This window comes from Eptatretus burgeri, chromosome 18 (assembly GCF_056783735.1).
Source record: "Eptatretus burgeri isolate ZD-2024b chromosome 18, Ebu_testis_v1, whole genome shotgun sequence".
NCBI lineage: Eukaryota > Metazoa > Chordata > Myxini > Myxiniformes > Myxinidae > Eptatretus > Eptatretus burgeri.
In genome coordinates, this window is record NC_140978.1 from 37,330,693 (window position 1) to 37,352,613 (window position 21,921).

At 43.6% G+C, this 21,921-nt stretch overlaps 1 protein-coding gene and 1 long non-coding RNA gene across 4 annotated transcripts in view; one reads left to right on the forward strand and one right to left on the reverse strand.

Annotated features, from left to right (window-relative positions):
- The window catches only part of HAL (histidine ammonia-lyase), a 132,366-nt gene that overhangs the window by 42,072 nt on the left and 68,373 nt on the right, over window positions 1-21,921 (forward strand). For both annotated transcript variants that reach the window (XM_085864055.1, XM_085864054.1), the window contains exons 8-10: window positions 4,683-4,808; window positions 14,790-14,929; window positions 21,661-21,708. In XM_085864055.1, coding sequence (XP_085720181.1) covers window positions 4,683-4,808; window positions 14,790-14,929; window positions 21,661-21,708 — 314 coding nt within the window. The remainder of the gene's footprint in view (window positions 1-4,682; window positions 4,809-14,789; window positions 14,930-21,660; window positions 21,709-21,921) is intronic.
- Window positions 1-21,921, reverse strand: part of LOC147008902 (uncharacterized) — a 96,672-nt gene that overhangs the window by 21,434 nt on the left and 53,317 nt on the right. For both annotated transcript variants that reach the window (XR_015053278.1, XR_015053277.1), the window contains exon 2: window positions 208-314. This is a non-coding gene — a long non-coding RNA (uncharacterized LOC147008902). The remainder of the gene's footprint in view (window positions 1-207; window positions 315-21,921) is intronic.

Here is a 21,921-nt window from a genome sequence, read left to right on the forward strand (position 1 = left end):
CCAGCCACCTAACTGTTGAGCCAACACGAGGCCTAACAGATAAGTAAGTTGTCCATATTGGAATAACTATTAAATTCTGACAAAATACAAGTTGTGAAACTATTAAAAAAACATTATGTTCAGAAACCATCCAAAAATATACATTTAAAGAACCATGTCTCATGACATTGATGAAATATAAAAGAAGAAGATGCTTGAGTTTCTTACCATTGGACGGCAGGAGGTGTTTGAAGGATGATGTAATGTGTGGAAGAAGTGGCCAGAGCATTTTCAATGCTCTTCTTTCAATGCCTTCGTGCCAAATGCTACTCCTCCTACGGTTATGGTCAGATGGTCATGAAAATTCACACTAATAATCTAGAATACATTGTGCACAAACGATCAAGCCGGATTTTCGATTTATATCTTTGTTCACCCACAGCACCCCCTTGAACTTTGGGGATTTCTGATATCAAACCACATTTTCGGTACTTTTCATTCAAATTGATACCGAGTAGTTATCAGCAGATGGAACTCGATGAGATTTGGTATGCATAATCTTAAGGTGATTCTCTATCCGCTATATGACATCCATTTTTTTCTATATCTTATAGTTTCCAAATGGTAACCCTCTCAACTTGGGTGTCCAAGGGCCATTGAGCATTCCCGCTGAAAATTCAAAGTACACGAGCTCCAAGACGGTTGAACCGAATCGAATGAATCTTTACATGCTTATAGACCTTAATGAGCACTACAACTTTGCTCATTTGCATAATGACCTATCTCGAGTAGGTCAGGGGTCAAAGGTCAATAAGTGCATTTTTCGGGCGAAATTACCATTCAAGGCACCCTTGCTCCAACACGGATTAACCGATATGAATGAAAGTTCATAGGTACATACTCAACGAGTACTACAACTTTGCTTCAGGACATATTGACCTATCTCGGCTAGGTCAGGGGTCAAAGGTCAATGAGTGCATTGTTCGGGCAAAATGACCATTCAAAGCCCCCTTGCTCATACATGGGTTAACCAATTCGATTGCAATTTCGTAAGTACTTAGTACTACATAAACTCAGATCAGGGGTCAAAGGTCATCGGATGCTCAGCGACCCATGGCCGCCTACCGGCTTGTTACTTACGAAATTGAAAGATTTAAGTATATTGATGACTTCCGTCCTCTGTGTGTATGTGTGTTTGTTTGCAGGCACGATAACTCAAGAACGGAATAAGCTACCAATGTCAAATTACAACATGTGATTCAGGAGGGTGATGGCTAGTGCTGATTAGATTTTGGTCAAAATCGGTGAAAGGTCAAGGTCACAGTGAGGTCAAACATAATTCCGTAAATTCACGTGGAGAAATGGAGTATTTTTGCTTCGCTCGACGTTACGAGTTCGTTTTAACTTCGATTTTGATTTTGTCTTCGGTTTTTGCGATCGCTTAGGACGCTTAACACTCGGTTGTCGAAATTCTGGTAAAAATAAGATGTTTTGGAGACGTTTTAAGATTGTATAAAAAATATTTCACTCGCCGTGTCACGGGCCATCACGTGCTGCAGCACGCTCGAGCAGACGTGTCGTTGAGTCACGTAAAGGTTTTGCGTGTGCACGCTGACGGTGTTTTCGATAAAGATGGTGTTTAAAAGTCATTTTTTATCCAAATAAAAGTTATCGTCGCATGCCTGACTCACTAAGCCGTCGGATTATGTAAAGATTGTTGGTGGATTGCCGAATATTACGGTTTTGTGACTTTGATAAAATAATATTAAAAAATTGTGTGGAGAAATGGAGATTTTTGCTTCGGTCGACGTTACGATTTTTGATGGTTTGGTACAGAATCATTGTAGAAACTTCTGGTTTGTGTCGCTACCTTTCTCTAGAGACAGCTTTTATTAGACAAGGTGAGAGGTCAAGTTTACGATTTCGTAAGTACCAGTCTATGACTGCTTGTTTAAACGTTTAAAAGGTACGGAACATTCGCCTGTTTTGTTTGTACAAATCTTACTTATCCACTGCCGGCGAATGTTTGATTCCTTCAGGAATCGGTGGGAGTGATTACCCGTTTTCCAGCCATTTTCGCAAAACATGACGACACACGTACAAGGCATGATGTACAAATATCCAAATAACTTTGTTCTACAATAATTCAAAATAAAAAAAGGATAATATAGACAGTTGCAAGCTCAAAAAAAGCGAAAGAATGGCCTGCTCAACTGGACACTTCTTCAATGAAAGAGTGAGCTTTCCACTCGAGCCCCTCCTACACACGATCTCCACACGTACGGTTGTGGCCGAACAACTCAACCATTGTCGGGTGCCACACCACAGAGCATCCCTCCCCCGAAACGCTCAGGTACCGAGAAACTGTAACCTCAACTCCCTCCCTCCCTGGCTGCAAAAGTCCCTTTCACAATTGGGTTTACTTTGTCTGAGTGTGTGTCTGAGAGTGTTGGCGCCTGTCCGTTAAGTAAGCATGTATAAGACCTTTTATTGTTGTGACTGTTGCTTTTATTAATCTCGCGTCAAGTCTGCACTGTGTCTGCTTGGTAAGTTACTTGTAAAATTGCCGCACCCCACACCTCTCTCATCTTTCCCTGCATTACACAACCAATAAACCTTTGTTGTGCCACATGCTTTTCCTCGCTTACTTGTTAATAAATAATTCTCATTCGGAATATTCCCAGCTCGCCTTTGTCTTTTCTCCCATTGGTCCAGCATGGTTCAGATCTAAGTTTAGCTGGGTCTTTATTCCCAACGGTACGTTCCTTTTAGCCGGTACGTCCTTGGTAGTGTCGCTCGGCTGCATCCGATCCGGAAAGGTGATACGATCCGGTAGAGTGATACGGTTCGGACAAGGTGTACCGAGGGAGTGGTTCCCCAGTGGTTAAACCGTGTGGTTAATTAGGTAACCCGATTCCATAGGCGGGAAGAGTTATTAGCATCCATGGTCGGTTAAGCGACCCGCAGCGTCACGGAATTATCCGTGAGCGACGGCCTACAATTCCGGGGAGTCTGGTGGGAATCGACGTCGCTTTCCCCCACCTGGTGGTCTTCTCACCCGACCCCGCCGGCCTGCAACAATATCTTCTTCTTCTTCTTCTTTCGGCTGCTCCCGTTAGGGGTCGCCACAGCGGATCATCCGTATGATCCGCATAGTGATTTGGCACATGTTTTACGCCGGATGCCCTTCCTGACGCAACCCTGGTCGCCTCTTACGACACAGGGATAAGGTACACCTATTTTAACCGGGGTATACACCGGCCCAGTATACTGGTACTCATTTCGCCGACCTCGGAAGGATGACAGGCTGAGTCAACCTCCTGGTGTATTAATTCAGTGGCCCAACAGGGCTTGAACTCAGGACCTCTTGGATCCCAAGCCGCTGCCCTAGCCACTGCACCAACACCAGGCTCCGGCCTGCAACAATATATATATATATATATATATATATATATATATATATATATATATATATATATATATATATATATATATATATATATATATATATATATATATATATATATATATATATTTTTTCACCAAAAACGTCCCGTTTGAACAGGGATTCATTTAAATAACATTCATACACAGCTTCAAATTCTTATTGAAGTCCTTAGACAGTCTAGTAAAAACTACTCTATCATTTCCCAACAAATCAAGATTCTATAATAAAGAGCAATTAAAGTTGTTGACAAGAAAGAGGAATCTATACTTGTAATTAGAACAGCACTCAGTGGAGCATGTACCTCCGCCAGGCTGAACAGTTTACGTTTTGTATTCCATTGATAGGCTGGATCTGGATCTGGAACTAAACCAAAATCGAATCAGCCTGTTCTCATCACATACTAAACTCATCCACCTAGTATTGTCATAATCCTTCCACAACTTTTTGAGACATCGTGTTATATCATTGTTGGCCCTTTCTCTCAATTGTGAAAAATCACTTGTTAAATTACGAACATGCGAAGATGTGGAAACTGTTCAGGATAAAATAAAATCTTGGAGATTATCACAACCTATATTTTGAGGTTGATATTCTTCTACTGATGGATGTATTCAAACAATTTGAAGAAACCTGTCTCAATGAAGTCATATGACGTCGATCGTGCCCATTCCTTCCGATACGTCAAGCAGACTAGCTTGGAAATCAACTTTGAAAATGACATTTCGACGTTTGGATGAACAAGTGAATGTTATCACACTGGAATTGTCATCATAAACACGTGTGCAGTATTTAAATAAATCAGTTGATTTAAAAATAAATAAACTTTCTGACTCCATTCTTTCTTCTGTGCATGGTCATGGTGTGAGTTTGAACTTTAAATAACTTGATGATCATAATAGCAGGAGCAATAGTGCTCGGTTAATCCTTGTGAACATCAATTGGACCTCAATGACCATAGCAAGACACAAGCTTGCAACAACATTCCAGATGGTAAATTATAAAAGGTAAATTGAGAAAAGGAAAGGAATTAGACGAGGTTAGTGGGCTTGCTGTAAAACGAAGGACATGGGAGGAAAATAGGTACAGGTGGTTAAAAAAATAAAAATAATTATACAATTTTGCAGATAATTTTAGATAGCCCCTTGTATTTTTTCCCATCTCAGGGTATTACTTTTAAATGAGTTGTTCCTCTGTTCTCACTGCTTATCCATCCTCCTTGTTATATATCTTCCCATTTTATTCCAATGGCGTGCAGGTGTGGGTCCACCATTTGGAGTTGTTCGTACTCGTGCCATACTTGCCCTCAGAATAAACGTCCTTGCCAAAGGCTACAGTGGCATTTCTTTGAAGACACTACTTCAAGTAATAGCTGCCTTCAATGGTAAGTGTCCTGTAATTCTCTCGTTCTATCGACTTTTGTTTAACATACTGCTCATGTAATGGGAATAAAGCCAAGGCATGACTGATGAGCAACTGTATGCTCGTACATCGTGTCATTAATTGTCGAACAAAATATTTGCATGGTGAATTCAGTTTAAGATTATTTGACTTAAGTGGAGTCAAAAGAAATGTATGGGATAACAAGAGATACAAAATGTTCTGTATTATGCTAAATAGATTTCCATACATGCTGGAATACGTGATATAAACAGACGGCAGGGTGAAGGCAAAATTTCTGTAGCAACGCGAAGGTCAAACATACAGGCGCTGTTGGCAGGATGGCTGAGAGGTATGCTCACTCGTGTCTGAGCCATCCTGTCTGAGTTTGAATCTCAGTCCAGCTATAAACTGTCATCCTGGTGTCTTACAGGCAGGGCGAAGCATTCAAGATGTCCCTTTGGATGGACATTAAACTTGGCGTCGCGTCTACCGGCATTAGTTGATGAACATTATAGGTCCTATGGCATCCTTCGCGAAGAGTCGGTGAGCTATCACCAACACCCTGAATAAATTACACATTCCAACCCTAACTACTGCTGGGAAGGCAATGGCAAACCACCCAGTATAACCTTTGCCAATAAATTGACACCTCCCATGCTCCTCTAGCCAAAACTGCTGCGTAAAGCAACCAAGAAGGCTGACACAAGGAAAGCACTTTGCTGTATCAAACCCTTCCCAGAGTTCCTCCACAGCTATACATTCACAAAGAGTACACACATGAGAATCCCAATGCCACATACCCCCTCAGCTGCTGGACCGGCACTTAGCGCTTACCTTGTGTAGGCTTTCTTGGTTGCTTTATGCAAGTTTTGGCGAGAGGAGCATGGAAGGTGTCAAAATATATATATATATATATATATATATATATATATATATATATATATATATATATATATATATATATATATACATATATATATATATATATATATATATATATACATATATATATATATACATATATATATATATATATATATATATATATATATATATATATATATTGTTGCGAATTCGCGCCCACCCGCCGGCGTGGGGATGGCCGCGTCACTCGAATCGCGACCGCGTTGCCCACCGGACGGACAATTCAGTCGTGACCCTCCGGAAACTATCGCCCGGAGCCAGTCACGGGTGGGCCTTTCGACCTCACCACAATCGTGCCAATCGGCCACCCGCATAGGATAGGGTTGTTCGCCAAACTCGACCTTCGTAAGTACCCACGCGGATGGTAAACCGGACGATCGTACCTCGCCGCAGGTCCACTCCGGACACGAACTGCTTAAGCGGTCCATTCCGTGCTACAGTGATAACCGAACGGTGTTATCGTCGGCCTCGACGGTTCCGATTAATTACCGGGCGTATTAAGCCCACTACGAACCCTTTACGTGAAGCAGGATGGAGGGTCAATAAAGAAAAGACGAAGCGAAACGGGAAAACAGTTCACACAAAGCACATTTATTTCCCGGCACACGGAAAGCACACATTTACAGCCAAACAGTCAAAATGCACATATAGCAACCAAAACAAAAGCAACAACGACGCAGAGTTACGACCGACTATGCGCACACGGCAACACGTATACAGTTCTACTTTACAGACGGCGCCAACACACATTTACTCAAAAGCAAAGGAAAGAAGCCACCCTCATAGACAAGGGGGCAGACAGGCCTGTAGGCCAATTGTGCGCGTGACCTGGAGGAGCGGCCAGGTCCGCGAGACCGGGGGGGGGGGGTCCTATCCGCGTCCTCGTGATGTGTTGGCGGACGAGCCTCAGATGTGGCCGTGTGGCTGTGCCCAGACTCCGTGCTCCTTGGCGGGTTTCGTTGGCACGACGTTTAGAGTGGGGTGGGAACAGGGCCCCCTTTTTGCACTATCTCAGCGTGGGGGAAAGGGGGAATTGTTGATGCCCTGGGGGAGGAGAATGGCTGGCTGGCTTGGGTCCTGTGACGAGCAATCCCACACCACGGCCTCGTCGCTGACCGCCGTCCTTCTCACCTCGGACCCGAGCTCCTTTGCCTCTTCCCACAACTCTTCTCAGCCGACTCCAGAACCCAACTCGAAGACACACCGATCACTTCGCCACCCGACTCCACTCACTTCGCCACCCAACTCGACTGACTTCATTCGCCTTCTTATAGGCTGGCAGGAGCAGTTAATATGCAAATATCCGGATCAGGATGACCTCGGGGGTGGAGCCACGCTCGCCCATTAGTCGGAGGAAAGGGGGCGTGAATCTCCCCTGATCCGAGAATTTGCATATATCGATTTCACACAGACGCGCCTGGAGGCGGGGCCAAGCCGCTCTGTGCTTGCTAATTGGACAGAGGGGAAGTGGGCGTGTAGCATTCTTGATCCGAATTCTCTCTCGGAAAGGCCGCTATTTGCGCTCGCGGCTCGGTGTGTTCGGCACCAATCGCCGAATGGGCCCGAGACAGCCTGACGCTTAGTGTTCACAGGTGGTGTGCGAATGGCCGTAGAAGGAGAGAGGCGAAGGTGGTGGAGGGTTTTCGGTGGTGGTTGATAGTTATGGTTCCGTTGGGAATGGCGCTGATGCGATGTTTGCGGGATTGAGTTGTGAAGGTAAAGGTCGTGGCTGTTGGCGTTGTTGTTGTTGTCTGAGGGTTGGAGCGTGGTTGTAGTTGGTGACGATGGCTGGCGTGGTGGTTAAGGTGGTTGTTGTGTGATGGCGGTTGAGACATGGTTGGTTCAAAATAAAGATAGAACAGAAAAACGGCTATCTCAAAGCGTCGCAGCCCGGATGAATCACATAAAAATCCCTCTATACAACGGGTTTGGGCTTACTACACATGTACTTAGAGATATCTCACCTACGGGCCCTTCATGGTGTAATGCGAATTTTCACAGCCGTAACAATATATATATATATATATATATATATATATATATATATATATATATATATATATATATATATATATATATATATATATATATATATATATATATATATATACACCCACCCACATCTCTCACCTGTAAATGGAGGGAATAGCTAATCAGCTCTCACCTAATCAATTAAACCCAGGTGGCTAGGATTATATAAATAATTGACCCCTCCCACACTACTCCAGCTGAAGAAGCTGTGTAAAGCAACCCAAGAAGACCTACACAAGGTAAGCACGGCACTTTCAAACCCTTCCCAGAGTTCCTCAACAAATATAAAGACGTTCACACATAATACGCAGTTGTGACGCTGATAAGGCAGCGTATGTAATTTACAGACAACATAGCTTGAGTAATATTGTAGACGTAAACAACTCTTTTGTAAGTGGGGCTTGGAGAGGACTTCCCATCACAGAGGCACATGTCACATGTGTGCGACTAAGGCCATAATGATATCTTTGGCCAGTGTTGTGTGCCAGCCATGTCGTCGCTGTGTGCTGTTGGATAACTTTTTTGAATGCTCGAGTGTAGTGATTGCGTTAAGCATATTTTTTTTCTTTTTTCTTGCACACAATGTGGAGGCTCGTGTAAGAGCTAACACAGAGAACATATAACAAGGGGAGCAGGAGATAAGAGGGGCAGGAGAGGTTAGCACAAAACAGTGGGGAACAGAGACAATAAGATATCTGTGGACGGGAGAGCGATGGGGTGGGGTACACAGGGTAAACAAAATGGTAGGGCAGGAACTTTCGGGAAGCAAAACGGAATTTGAAGGATGATGTTTGGGGTGGATTAACAGGGGTAGAAAAGATCAATATTTTGGATGTGGAAAGATATGAGATGGTGGTGAACAGCTGTTTTGAAGACCTGAAGGTGGGGGTTCCAGAGGTGGGGGAAAAGATAAATGAAAGAGTAAAGGTGAGCAGTGATTCTTGATTTTGGCAGTTTCACCAAAAGGGGTTTTTTGGAATATCTTGAATGCCCTTCAGAATTATAGGGGGACAAAGTAGAGAAAGAGTGGGTGGGGGGGGGGTGCAAGGCTGGAGAGGACACAGCAGAAGACATAAGACTACCGACGTGCCAGCCGTGAGACAGTGAGAGACCCACAGACTCGGCTTCATCGCGGAAGACATCAATGATCTTAAAAGCCTTGGCTTCCAAAATGTGAAGCCAAGCTCAGTGTGAGGCATGAGCCCAACCCCAGAGGGGAGAGCAGTACTTCATCAGGCTGCAGATGAAAGCTATGTCTGCTGTTAAGGCCCTGTCACACCTTGACGATTTATCCAACGTATACCTGACGTATGCAAAATTGGGTTAAAATGCCGGCACACGTCGAATACGTTATGGTTAAGTTTGTATACGTTAAGAGCACACTGAAAAACACTGCCATACGTCGTAATACGCTGGCTTTCATCGTTGTACTTTGCGGTTGTCCTCAAATTTTAACATGCTTGAAATTTTACTACGTATGCCATCGTATGACTCACACGTTCCGCTACGCTGGCCATAAGTTGTAGGCACGTTACACGATCGTTGACACACGTCGAGGCACGTTACTTTTAAGTTACTCATAAGTCGAAACACGTCGAGGTAATGCTTAGCGTACCCAAAACTTATTTCTAACCTATGAGTAACGTGCTTTGAACCTATGTGTAATGTACCACCAACGCATATTGACGTATGTAGACGTATTTGATTGACATCTTCCGGACGACCACAGAACTTACTGAACGTGTTTCTAATTTACAGCTACCGTATAATGGCGTATTGGCAGCGTTTAAAAAAAAAACAAAAAAAACAATAACTTCCGATATATTTCGTCACGTGTCGTTACGTGACGTCCGATTGCCTCTTCAGTTTGCTCATGTCTTATTCTTAGTTCCTCTGTGAATATTTTCTGTTTGAGGATATTGTCACGTCAACATCGAAACTTAAAAGCAAATGTCCGAATATATTTTAAAATTCGTGATAGACTAAAAAAATAATAATAATAATAAAAAAACAACAACAACAACTTCAGATATTTCGTCAGTGCCTTCACGGATCCAAGGAGAAAAAAAGAAAATGTGCCTTGACGGAGAAAATAAGTTTCGGGTATGCTAAACATTACCTCGACGTGTTTCGACTTATGAGTAACTTACAAGGAACTTGTGTCAACGATCGCATATCGTGTCTACAACTTATTCCCAGCATAGCGGAACGTGTGAGCCATACGGCGAGTACGTCGTAAAATTTTCAGCATGCTTGAAATTTCACGACGTACTAAACGTACCACGAAATATGACAGCATACTTCATTGTTTTTCAGCGTGCTCTTAACGTATACACAACTTACCCATACCGTATTCGACGTGTGCCAGCGTTTTAGACACATTTTTCATAGGTCGGCATACGCTGGCTAAATCGTCAAGGTGTGACTGCGTGGTTGACACTTCCAATTTTCAGGCGGTTATGATTTAAATCGGCGTGCGGCAGGTTTTTAACAGGCTACGCCACGAGTTCGTCGGCGATACGTGCAGCGCGCTATGCCTAAGTTAAACTATCGTTGGGCATAGGTTGTGAACGCCGACAACAGGCTAAGCATTCGTTGGTATAAGTTATCTATAAGACAACGAAACGTTCTGTGCCCGTTACTAATGTGTTATGCATACGACCAACACGTTATGAATACGACCAAAACTTAAAAAAAAAACATCAAAATTTCAGCGTACACCAATGTTTTACATACATTTTTATACGTTGCCATTGCTGGCTATATCGTCAAGGTGTGACAGCGCCTTTAGAGGCTCAGTTAGAATCTCAGGTGTGCCAAGGAAGGACTTTGAACGACGTAGGATGCCCAGTCGCCAACTGGCTTTGAAAGCCACCTTGGAGATGTGGCTTTCTCATGAAAGATCATAGCAGATACTGAAGCTCAAAAGCTTGAATGAAAGGACTTCTTCAAGGGGATTGCTGAGAAAGTGGATGGGGGGGGGGGGTTCCAGACGGTCCTTTCGGAGAGCCAGTGAGAAGGTGAGATTTATCAGGATTCAAAGACGTGTTCCAAGTGTTGGACCAGCATGTGATTTTATCCAGGTCTGCACAGAGTAAACAGGCTGCTCCTTGCCAGTCTGAGGGATGACAGATGGTATGGCAGAGAATGGAGTCATCAGCAAAGAGATAAAGAGGGTTTTCCAGAGAGTCTGAGAGATCATTGATGAAAACAAGAAAAAGCACAGGGCCCAGAACACTGCCTTGAGGAACTCCAGCCTGGACAGGAAGAGGGGATGAGAGAACAACTTTGAGGACCACGATCTAGTTGCTTCAGCCAGAAGTTTGGAATCCCATCTGGGCCTGGACTTTTAAAAAGTTTGGCATTTTTGCTCGTTTTTTTATATATTTTTTCTTCATTTGATATCACTGGAGGCATTTGCCGAAGAAGTTTTCTTTTTCTTCCAAGTTTTGGATCCAACCTGCCTCTTTGTTGTGTTATTTTAGGTCCTCATAGATTATTTTCCAGAAATTTTCGAAGTTGATCTTTTTCGGCCAGGAGATTTGACATGTTTTGCTTTTAGTTCATGATTATAATCTTTTCTGGTTTCAGTATTTTCAAAGATGCAGTTTTGTTTTATCCCTTTGTTGACTTCGTCATCTTTCTTGCGATCATTTCTATTTTTAGTTTGATTTCGGCAGCCATGACCTCTCCATCCTTATTTCCAATTTTGTATTTGTTTTAGTTTTAGTTTTTGGATTCTCCTCCTTAGCTTTGGTTTTCGATTGCCCCATATAATTGTCCCGTTTCTTTTCTCAGTTTCTCTCTTTGAGTATCTGGCCTCCGTTTGCATGGTGGTGCCTGGTCTCTGTCTGTATGGGCTGGTTTACTCTTCTTGCGATGTTGTTTTCTTGTAAGAGCAGTGTCACTGCAAAGCTTAAAGTGTTGAGGCACTACTCTTTTGGTTTTGAACCCAATATAAAAGAACAGGATAAGGCCAAGGCCACACCAATCGATTTCTTCCAATGTGATGCAACTAGACGGTCTTGTCGTTGAAAATCAGTTGCTGTGGATGGCTGGTCATCTTCGATCAAGTTACGTCGTGTCCCATCAGCCGATTGAATTTGTTTGATTCGTCTGTTGGTGCAGATTCCCTCACGCTACTGGATGAGTGTGCTCTGACTGAGCCAATCGGAGAGTAGCAATGTCTCACACTTTCTTCCTGAATAAAATGATGAACTTCTGGACTGAAGAACGTGAGAATGAGCCGATTCATGTATAGCAGGAAAAACCTGCTTTGTACAATTTCATGTCCAAAGCTTATCAAACCATATTTCTAAAACGAAGGCCTTCCACTGCCACAGAATCCACTACCTAATCCACCACTTCCCCTTTTAACTTTGACGTCGTCGCCTCTGCCTGAATTGCAAAGCCGCTAAAATTGCGATACAATTATTCTGGTGAGATTTCGCTCCTTCCATTTCATTTCCTCCCGTTATTACCTCCACCACCGAAGGTGGAGGAAGTTAGGTTTTCACCCCTTTCTTCCTGTTTGTTTGTTTGTGTGTAGAGGATATCTCCAAAAGTTGTGGACGGATCCGGATAAATTTTGTGGACATGGGTGTGTGACAAGAACGAATTGATTCGATTTTGGTGAAGATACGAATCCGGATCTGGATGCGAGAATTATTTAATTTTTAAAAAGTTATTCTTCACCATTGAGAGATAGGGCCAAAAACGATATAGAGCATGATATTGTTACGGGTATAGCATGATATAGCATGACAAAAACGATATAGAGCATGATGATATAGAGCATGATATAAAAACGATATAGAGCATGATATTGTTACTGTAGAGCATGATATTGTTACAGTTGTGGAGGTAGATGGAGGAATTTAATAGGGAATATAGCATTGTGTAGAGTTGCTTGGTCCGTGGACGTGTAGGAGGCACCTTGATGTAACTAAGTAGGGAACCTGTGAGCTTAAATGTTACGTGTCACCACACGAGGGGGTGGTGTCATGTTAATTAACTCTTGTCTAAGAATAAGCTTCCCCAGTATGTAATCACCCCTCTGTGATTTTTTTTTCCCGATGTTTTTACATTTCAAGATCAGCAAAAAAGGTGGGGAAACACGTCCCTAAAACCACGACAAGCAAACATGCCGAGCAGGCTGAAGCCCCGCCTCCAAATGTGATGGTGGGCGAAGTCACACTCACGAGGCTGATGATTAATGGGCGTGACGTCAGAAGTTAGCCGAGCAGGCAGAAGACCCGCCTTCCCAGGTTTCGTGCGAACAGTCCACGCCCCGGAGGCAGAGGATTGTGAGGTGTGATGTTGAAGAAGAAGAAGAAGAAGAGGGCATGGGAGGCTTCCTACTAAATAGGACGAGAGATCGGCAGAGCGCACGCACGAGGTCAGTGTGAGGAACGCACGAGGCAGAATTGATTTCGGAAGAGTCAGAGGCAGGAGTTCAGGGTGAGCGCATGCACGAAGCAAGACGCTGGTCATTGACTCTTGGTTGATTCGTGAAAAACGGACCCCAAGCCTCGTGTATGTCATAATGGGTCGGTGAGGACGATTGACGCACGAAGCAGCTACACATTTGAGCCTTGGTGTTGAGTGCTGTTCGTGGAGTGCCTGGCTTACGTTTGTCCTGCTACGAAAGAAGTGACGGCGCATTTGCACACGTCTGCACATGCTGGTAGAAGCGCCTCACTTCCAAGTTCCACAAAAACCAGTTCTGGGCCAAGCTAAGAACAAGAATACTCGAAAGGAAGGGTTTTCTATTTATTTTGTTTTCCCTTTGTCTGTATTTGAGTCCATGTGAAGAGGTACCTCGACTGTCGGATTTATTTCGTTATCATCACTACTTTTTTAATTATTGTCCTTTGTAAATATTTGTTTATGTTCATTAAATGTGTTCATTTTAATAAACTGTATCCGTGTATTTGTAGTGGGGTTCGAATATAAACCCCCCGTGCTGTGCCTCCCCGTGCCTCCGTCCCTCCGCCATTGTGCCCTGCCCTCCCGTACGTATTATAATCTCTGAGGATCAATGTGTCCACCTCCTATTAATAAGGAACCACTCGACTGTCCGGGTATTAACCTGGCGGCGTTAACCGCCCGTCACCATAAATTGGGTCGGGGGATTAACCTGCGCCAGCCACCCCTACGACAATGTTTCAAAAATGTAATGGGCCCGATATGTTCTCGTGGATCAGGCATTGCGTGTCGGAGGTATGCGCTCTACCGAGTGCCCTTATCGTTGTACTTGTGATGCGCACTACTGTAGTTTTGATGTGCCAGAGAGACAAATTATTGCTTGCCTTGCTTATATTCATGGCGGAACGCACAACAGCTAGTCCTTTGGCATCTGTTGGTGTGGCCCGGTGTGTCGTAGCCGTGTCAACATTCCACGATTTCCTATGATTATCCCACAACTTTCAGTTGCGTCACATTGAAGCAAATAGGTTGGTGTGGCCTCGGCCTTAACCTCGGGTGTTTTCATTCATAAAACGCAAACCTCCACAGGCCTATTCCAGCTCCAGCACGCTGTACCCATTTCTATATCCATTTAACATCTCCTTTCTGGCCACATATGCCATATAAAGCCAGATCATTCCAATTGCGATCCAGTAAAGAGCAGTAAATGAGGTCACGTGGCATTGTCATAATACTCTGAACAATTCCGTGCATTTGTATGTGGCCGGAAATCTGGAGATAAGGGTGTTTGAAGATGATGTGGACGTAACTTGTGATATTACTCTGAATCCAATATAATATAAGTAGGTGGTACACATACCAGCACAATTCCATCAACAAAAAATAAAATATATGCTGCTTACTTTTTCAAACATTCATTTTTGAATCCCATAAATATACAAAATATAGGATGTATGAACACAAGCATTGAAAAGGGAACTTTGAGCAGATGTCTCTCCTTTAGAAGAATCGGTTCATTGGAGGAAACATTTACAGTGGCAATTGTATGTAAAAGCAGCGATGTGAGCTGTAAACGACAATCTTTTCTTTATGCCCTTAGCTTCCTGCTTGCCATATGTGCCAGAGAAGGGAACTGTGGGTGCGAGTGGAGATCTGGCTCCTCTTGCCCACATCGCATTGGGCCTGATGGGTGAAGGAAAAATGTGGTCTCAGGAGACAGGATGGGCAGATGCCAAGCAGGTATGATTTGCTGATGAATTGTATTACATGGAATTCCAATGGGAACAAAATGTTTCAAACATGTCATATCCATATTGCCAGTCATGTAGTCATGTAGTCATGGGGTTTCACAAACTGTGGCACTCCACATTAATATGTTTTCTTAGCACTGAAAAAGAAAATTCAACAAAACATAACAACCATGATCTTTCCTACTCGCATTAAACCTCCCAAAGCCCACTTCTTTCTTGGTTTCCAGTTTTTTTTTTCCTCTACTTCTGCGATTGAGAGTTCGTGGCTGTATCAATTCGCCTGGTGTTGGCTTAGTGGTTAGGGTGGTGGCTTGGGATCCAACTGTCCTGAGTTCAAGCCCCGTTGGCCACTGAATTAAAACACACCAGGAAGTTGACTCAGCCTGTCATCCCTCCGAGGTCGGCAAAACGAGCACCAGCGTACTGGTAAGGGGGACACTGAATCAGCGGCATAGCTGCATCCCAACCAATGATGCAACCAGCAGCCACAGACTGCACTCGATAGAGAGAGAGGCTGTATCGATCTTATTCACCCCATGTCCTCACCTTGCTCTTATTCTCCCCTACATCCCTTCTCCTGTTGCTGCATTCCCTCACCCCTCCTCCTACCGTTCTTTTTGTTCTGTTTTCCTCTCGTCCATTCTGTGTTGTAGCTCCTCTACGAGCCTTGACTCTATATCCCTAAAAAAAAAAAAATTAAACCCTGAGACCTGTGACTCCATCATCAAGATGTTTCATTCTGCACGTGAGAGATGGAGAGTACATTCAGTTAATCAATCAGATGCTGACTGATGAGGAACCACAGTGATATGGGACACTTCTTTATTGTGAATTCCTCATTTGGAATTCCTTTCATGAAAGTTGTGTCATTGTCTGACATCGCTTTTTCCAATAAGACATGAGCTTCAAAAATCAACTTTTCAACAGTTGAGGTTGAAGTTTCTCCTGGAGTCACAGCCACTTCAAACCACTTAGAGTGAGCAGAGATAATACTCAAGGACATTTATCCTGACTATTGTCCTGCAAAGTCAATGTGATCAGTGGACCAAGGATGAAGCAGCAGTTGTGTTGAGATCTTGATATTCTCCTGGCACTTGACATCCTTACCCATTGGCATATCCTTTTTATGTAAGAGATATATAGATGCTCCACATATATAGGTGCTTCAGAACATTTTCCCGACCTGGAGCCGAGAGTTTCCCTACCAGCCACGAAATAACCTGTTATAGTAGGGAAGATTGATATTCCAAAATTAAAGCACCACCTACTCCCACAGAGACCTGGCACGGTAAGCACCAGGTCCATAATTTTGACGACTGAGTGGTATTCACCTGGGACTGTGCAAACATCGTGTGCCAGATGTGCATTACCATTGAAGGGGGAGAGTGTAGAAGCATCACATGACTGCAGATCGTGTGTGCATTTCCAATCCTCGATGTAGTTTGTAGTTTAGCTGCAGGTGTACCAAAAGTGGGATGTGCACCCTGTGAGAACGGGCACAATATTCCATTGAGTTGCTTTTTCTTAGGTAACTGCTATTTACGACTGCGAGTTCAGTGACATGCCGTTCTCCATGGCCGTTGATGTTAAATAGTTCATTTGTCCTTTTGTGAAACATTTCTTTGTGTCATGGTGTCTAGACACCATCTTGTTTTTGATTCAAAGTTTCCCTTCTCTGAGATGGGTTGTCTTTGTCAAATTCCTTCTCCCTGGAACACATGTACACCAATACTATTTTGGTACTGCAAGGGTACAGTACTGTGGTACTACCATGGTGCGGTACTTTGGCATGCAATTGTGGTACTACATTGCCGTTGTACCATAATTATAGTTTCTGTACTGCGGCATACATACACTTGCCACACCCATTGTGGTACCATGTTACTGTCAAAGATACAATGGTAGTATAAGTACCATGGTATCGTATTATCCTGACTATTGTCCTGCAAAGTCAATGTGATCAGTGGACCAAGAATGAAGCAGCAGTTGTGTTGAGATCTTGATATTCTCCTGGCACTTGACATCCTTACCCATTGGCATATCCTTTTCATGTAAGAGATATATAGATGCCCCACATATATAGGTGCTTCTGTGCCCCACAGAAAACCAGGAAATTTGAGATTTTGAGATTTATTTTGCCGTATTTTACCATATCAATAAACTAACATTAATTTTCTAACCGGTTTTTTATTTTATTTCAGAATGCATCAGTTATCAAATAGAGTGTATTTGTATGAAAATAACGTGTATCTTTGTTTTACACTACATCTAAGTTTGCTTTTGTTTTGTTTTAAATAAACTGTACCAAATTTCCTGGTTTTCTGTGGGGCACCCTGTAGTACTGCATCAGACTATGGTATGGCTGACAGGATGATTTAGAGGTAGGCACACTCACCTCTAAGCTGTCTAGCCTGGGTTTTAATCTGACCCAGCTATAAATCCTGGCGCTATCATTGGCACCATGGAATAAATTCCAAATTCCTGCCCTAACCAGCAGAGGGCATTGCATCAGCAGCACAGCCGTGCCCTCAGACAATGTTGATACCCTGCAGCCTTGCGCTGCATATGAAGAAGAAGAAGACTATGGTAAACTTCAGGCCCGTCGCTAGGGGGGGGGGGCATTTGGGTGCAATTCCCCCCATGGCGCATCTGGTGCCCCCCCCACTTGCACGCCACCCACTTATGCCCTGTTGCACCATGTGAACAACTTAGTGTTTAAGGATGAGCGCCCACTGTGAACTCCTTGCTGTTTAAGAGTTCACCTGTGTGAACTAAAACCCTTATTCCAGATGTTCAACATGGTGAATAATAAGGCCTTCTTGGATAAACTGTTCTTTAATAATATCCTTCTTTGAAAAACAGTCAAGAGATAAGTGTGCGCTTCCCAGCGCATCTCCAAATGCAATTGGCAAGACTATACAGTCCAAGACCACAAGATAAAAGATAATAACGCAAGCACCAACACCAGCAGCCAAGACCTCGTGTCGAATGTCGATGTTGTGGGTGGTTTTATATATATCGTGGATAATTTGGTTTTAAGGAATAGCCAATCAGCGTATTCGATATGGAGACCCTATTGAGCAGGTTACCTGATTGGTTGTAAGTTAGTTATAAATGTAATATAGTCATAATATGATAATATGATTAAGGAAAAGACATAAATTTACATTATTAAAGATGAAGTGCACGTGCACCACGTGACCTTCACAACCCGTCAACCCTCCATCTTACAAAAGTAATTTTATAATAAAAATTAAAAATATGTGTGTTTACAATCGTGTTTAGATTTGAAATTATGCAGATAAAACCTGTTTTTGATGGATGGATCATTTAATAAATAAAACCGTCAACCGTAAAATCTCGCGAGTCGCGAGGGACGAATCACGGAGCACGAGCTTGCAGCAGGAGAAAAAGACTTGGATGATGGATAAACGAAAATGGCTCAGAAAAGGAAAAAAATGCAACCGACGAAAATGAAGAAGATGATGAAAGACATGTTGTGGGAGGAGTTGGAGGAGGAGGAGGAGGAGGAAAAGACGATCATGTCGATGAAATACCGACAGAAGCTGGCCAACCTTGCCAAGCCAGAAACGCCAGCCCTGCGGCTGGAGGCCCAGCACAGACAGCCGAGTTTCCACGCTCGGCGGCGGCCTCGGAATCGGGTGTGACTGTCAAGCCGCTTCCCGATGATGTTGGAAGTGAGAGACCGAATCAAGTTGTTCTACAGCGGTACCCTGGCCATCTGTTTCAGAGCAAAAGTCGCTCGTTTGTGTCCTCGTGGTACCAGACTCATGAATGGCTGGAATACAGTGTGCAGACAGATGCAGCATTCTGCTATCCATGTAGGAAGTTTAACACTGCACGCAGCCCAGTGGACTCTACTTTCACAGTGCGAGGCTACCAGAATTGGAAACATGCTGTTGAGGAAGACGGGGTTTCACAAACACGCAACTTCAAAGGAACATTTAACTTGTGTTTTGAGGTGGAAGGAGAACGAGAAGCGCATCGATTGTGGTGAGATTTCCACACTCCTCAATGCTGACCAGTTAAATAGAAACTGGTACTATGTGTCTGCTCTTATAGATGTTGTGGGATTTCTCGCCGAAAATCAGATACATTTTAGAGAGAGCCTTGATAATTTTGAATATATGTCAGACGGGGACAGTGGGCTCTTCCTCTCGCTTTTAAACTACACACTCAAAAAAGACACCGAGCTCGCCAAAATAATAAAGCATATCCCACGAAACGCAAGCTATACTAGTCCAGAAATGCAGAATGAACTGATCTGCACATTGAGTAATGTTGTGACGGATGCCATCGTGGAAGAAGTAGGCACATCGTGGTTTACCATCAAGGTGGATGGGACGAGGGACCCCACTGAATGTGAGAACATATCAGTCATCATTTGCTTTGTATCGGCATCAAATGAAGCAATAGAGCGTCTACTCACAATAGCTACAGCCGACGCTGGAGATGCAAAAACATTGGCAGACCTAATAATTGCAGAGCTGACAAAAACAGGACTTGACGCGTCAAAAATATTAAGTCAGGTGTACGACGGGGCTTCGGTAATGGCTGGGAAGCACGGTGGGGTGCAAAAGTTGTTGCAAGAGATATTGGAAAGAGAAATCCCCTCTGTGCACTGCTGAAATCACCAACTCCATCTGGTAGTTATCCACGCACTGGCAGCAGAGAAAGCTGTCACTGATTTCCTCGAGGTTTGTTGTTGCCTGTACAAATTCTTCAGAAACCCACTGTTGCTGCACATTATAAAGGTGATCAGTTAAAACGACTTCTTGATCAAAGGTGGACGGGACATTTAGCCACCGTGTCTGTGATCATAGGATCTTTTAAGGATATCACATCCTTACTGTCGGAGATTGATGCAGAGCGTGCCTACGGTGCAGAGATGAGGATGGAGGATATTGGGCTTTTGCGGGAAGTCTGGGCCTGCCTTCATGTTCATTGCTATCTTTGTACAAAAACTGCTGATGTTGTTAGATGGCCCTAACAGACTCTTGCAGGCAGAGGACATGGACTTGCTAACGGGGTTGGAACTGGTGGCGAGTGCTACAGAGTGCGTGAAGAAACTCCGCTCTGAGGATGAGTTCACTGATCTGTGGAACAAGGCCAACGATGCTCGCACCTCTACACCTGCACCATCAAAACGGACACGCACAATGCATAATAACTTGGAACAGTTTGTAATTTTGGAGACTACAGGACAAAACAACGACAATGACAAGACGGAACTGCAGAGGGTTTTTTTTACAGCGCAATTGACACTGTGCTTGGCGAGATCGCTCAGCGCTTCAGTGAACGCAACACACAACTCGCCCGTTCACTCGCCTTGAATCCTGAAAATGGCACGTTTTTGGATCCCCACTTGCTCCAGCACATCATGACATTAACAAAGTCAACCATCAGTGAAACAGAGTGTGTGGTGCAAAGCAGTTTATTCGCTCACAGACAGAAAAGCAACCAAACGAGAGATGGACAACACAAAAACTCCTCTCAACTTGCCACAAAACGCTGGAAGCCATGCCAAGTGTAGTGACTGCTATGAGACTTGGACTAACATTTGGTGCGTCCACTGCCATGTGTGAAAACTCATTCTCAACATTGAGGAATGTCTTCACTGACCATCGACGGTCCATGCGCCATGCACGCAAGGCACAACTGGTACAGCTGGCCTTCGAGAGAGACCTCACGTAAATACCTGAATGAATGGAAAGAGAAGGTTCTCACAAGATTCCACACCGAGACGCATCGCCTGCAGTTCTTCTGACAGTGAGTACAGCGGTATAAAAACTATACGAGGAGTTCAGATTGTGTGTGTGACTGCTGGCGATGCGTGTGTGGTTGTGGTTGCAGTGTGGTTGTGGTCAGCACCCGCCGTGGTCGGCTGCTTTGTACTTCTGATGTTTAAGTTAAATGTTGTGTTTGGTGCTTTGCATATCCCATATCTAGTGCTTTGTGCATAACCTTACCTCTGTGTAATTGACTGCTTTAAATGCGGACCTTGTGGTATCTTCAGGCTGGTCGTATTTGCTGTTGATAGTTTAACGTGATGATCGCAGGTCATAGCCTACTGTATCTTATTTCAAAGTGCACTGATTCTGGTGCCAACCTTCCCCATTTCGTTATTGTATCTCTGGTATATTAATTTTCTCATGCCAATTCTTCACAACACCTTGTATAAGTGCGCCTGAATTGGTGGCAATTGTTTAATCATCGAATATTTGCATTGTGAATGTGCCAGTTTGTTGCGGCTCTCCTGCATTCGAATAATTTTAGGCCAAAAACATCGGAACATATTAAATCTAGCTGAGATCAATTTGGTTCGTATGCGACGGCAACCTCAGTATAGATGTGTCAATGCTGCATGGATACAATAGTATACCGGGTTATCAAAAATATTAAATATAATAATTGTGCCCCCCCCCCCATCCAGTTCATATGCCCCCCTTAATAATGAGCCCTGGCTACGGGCCTGGTAAACTTATAGGCAGATGCCATGGAAGAACAGTAATCTGCCTTGAAAACTTGCATCGAAACAAAATACCATAGGAAGTGTCATTTGCATTTTGTCTCAATACGAACTGGCATATCTTTAAACAATGAAAAAAAACTATAGGTCAGTTCATTTTATAATCTTTTAATCTAAGATTACCCCTTTTGCTCTAAACTATTGCTGTTATTACTTTGAGTGGTTTGCAGGTTCTTGAAGCGCATGGTCTGAAGCCACTGAAGTTGCACGCAAAAGAGGTATTGAAGTTGAATTGTTTCGAATGAAGCCCAAAGTAAATTGAGAATTTTGGTGATTTACTTGTACGTTGCTTTTGCATGTGCCAATACACAGCTGCTTTCACACCTGCACAGACAGGTCCCATTACTACATGAAATGCAAATTGCTACATTAAGGCTCAATGTTCTTGTTATCGTTCATACTCAAAGGTACAATGCTGCACATTCTTGATG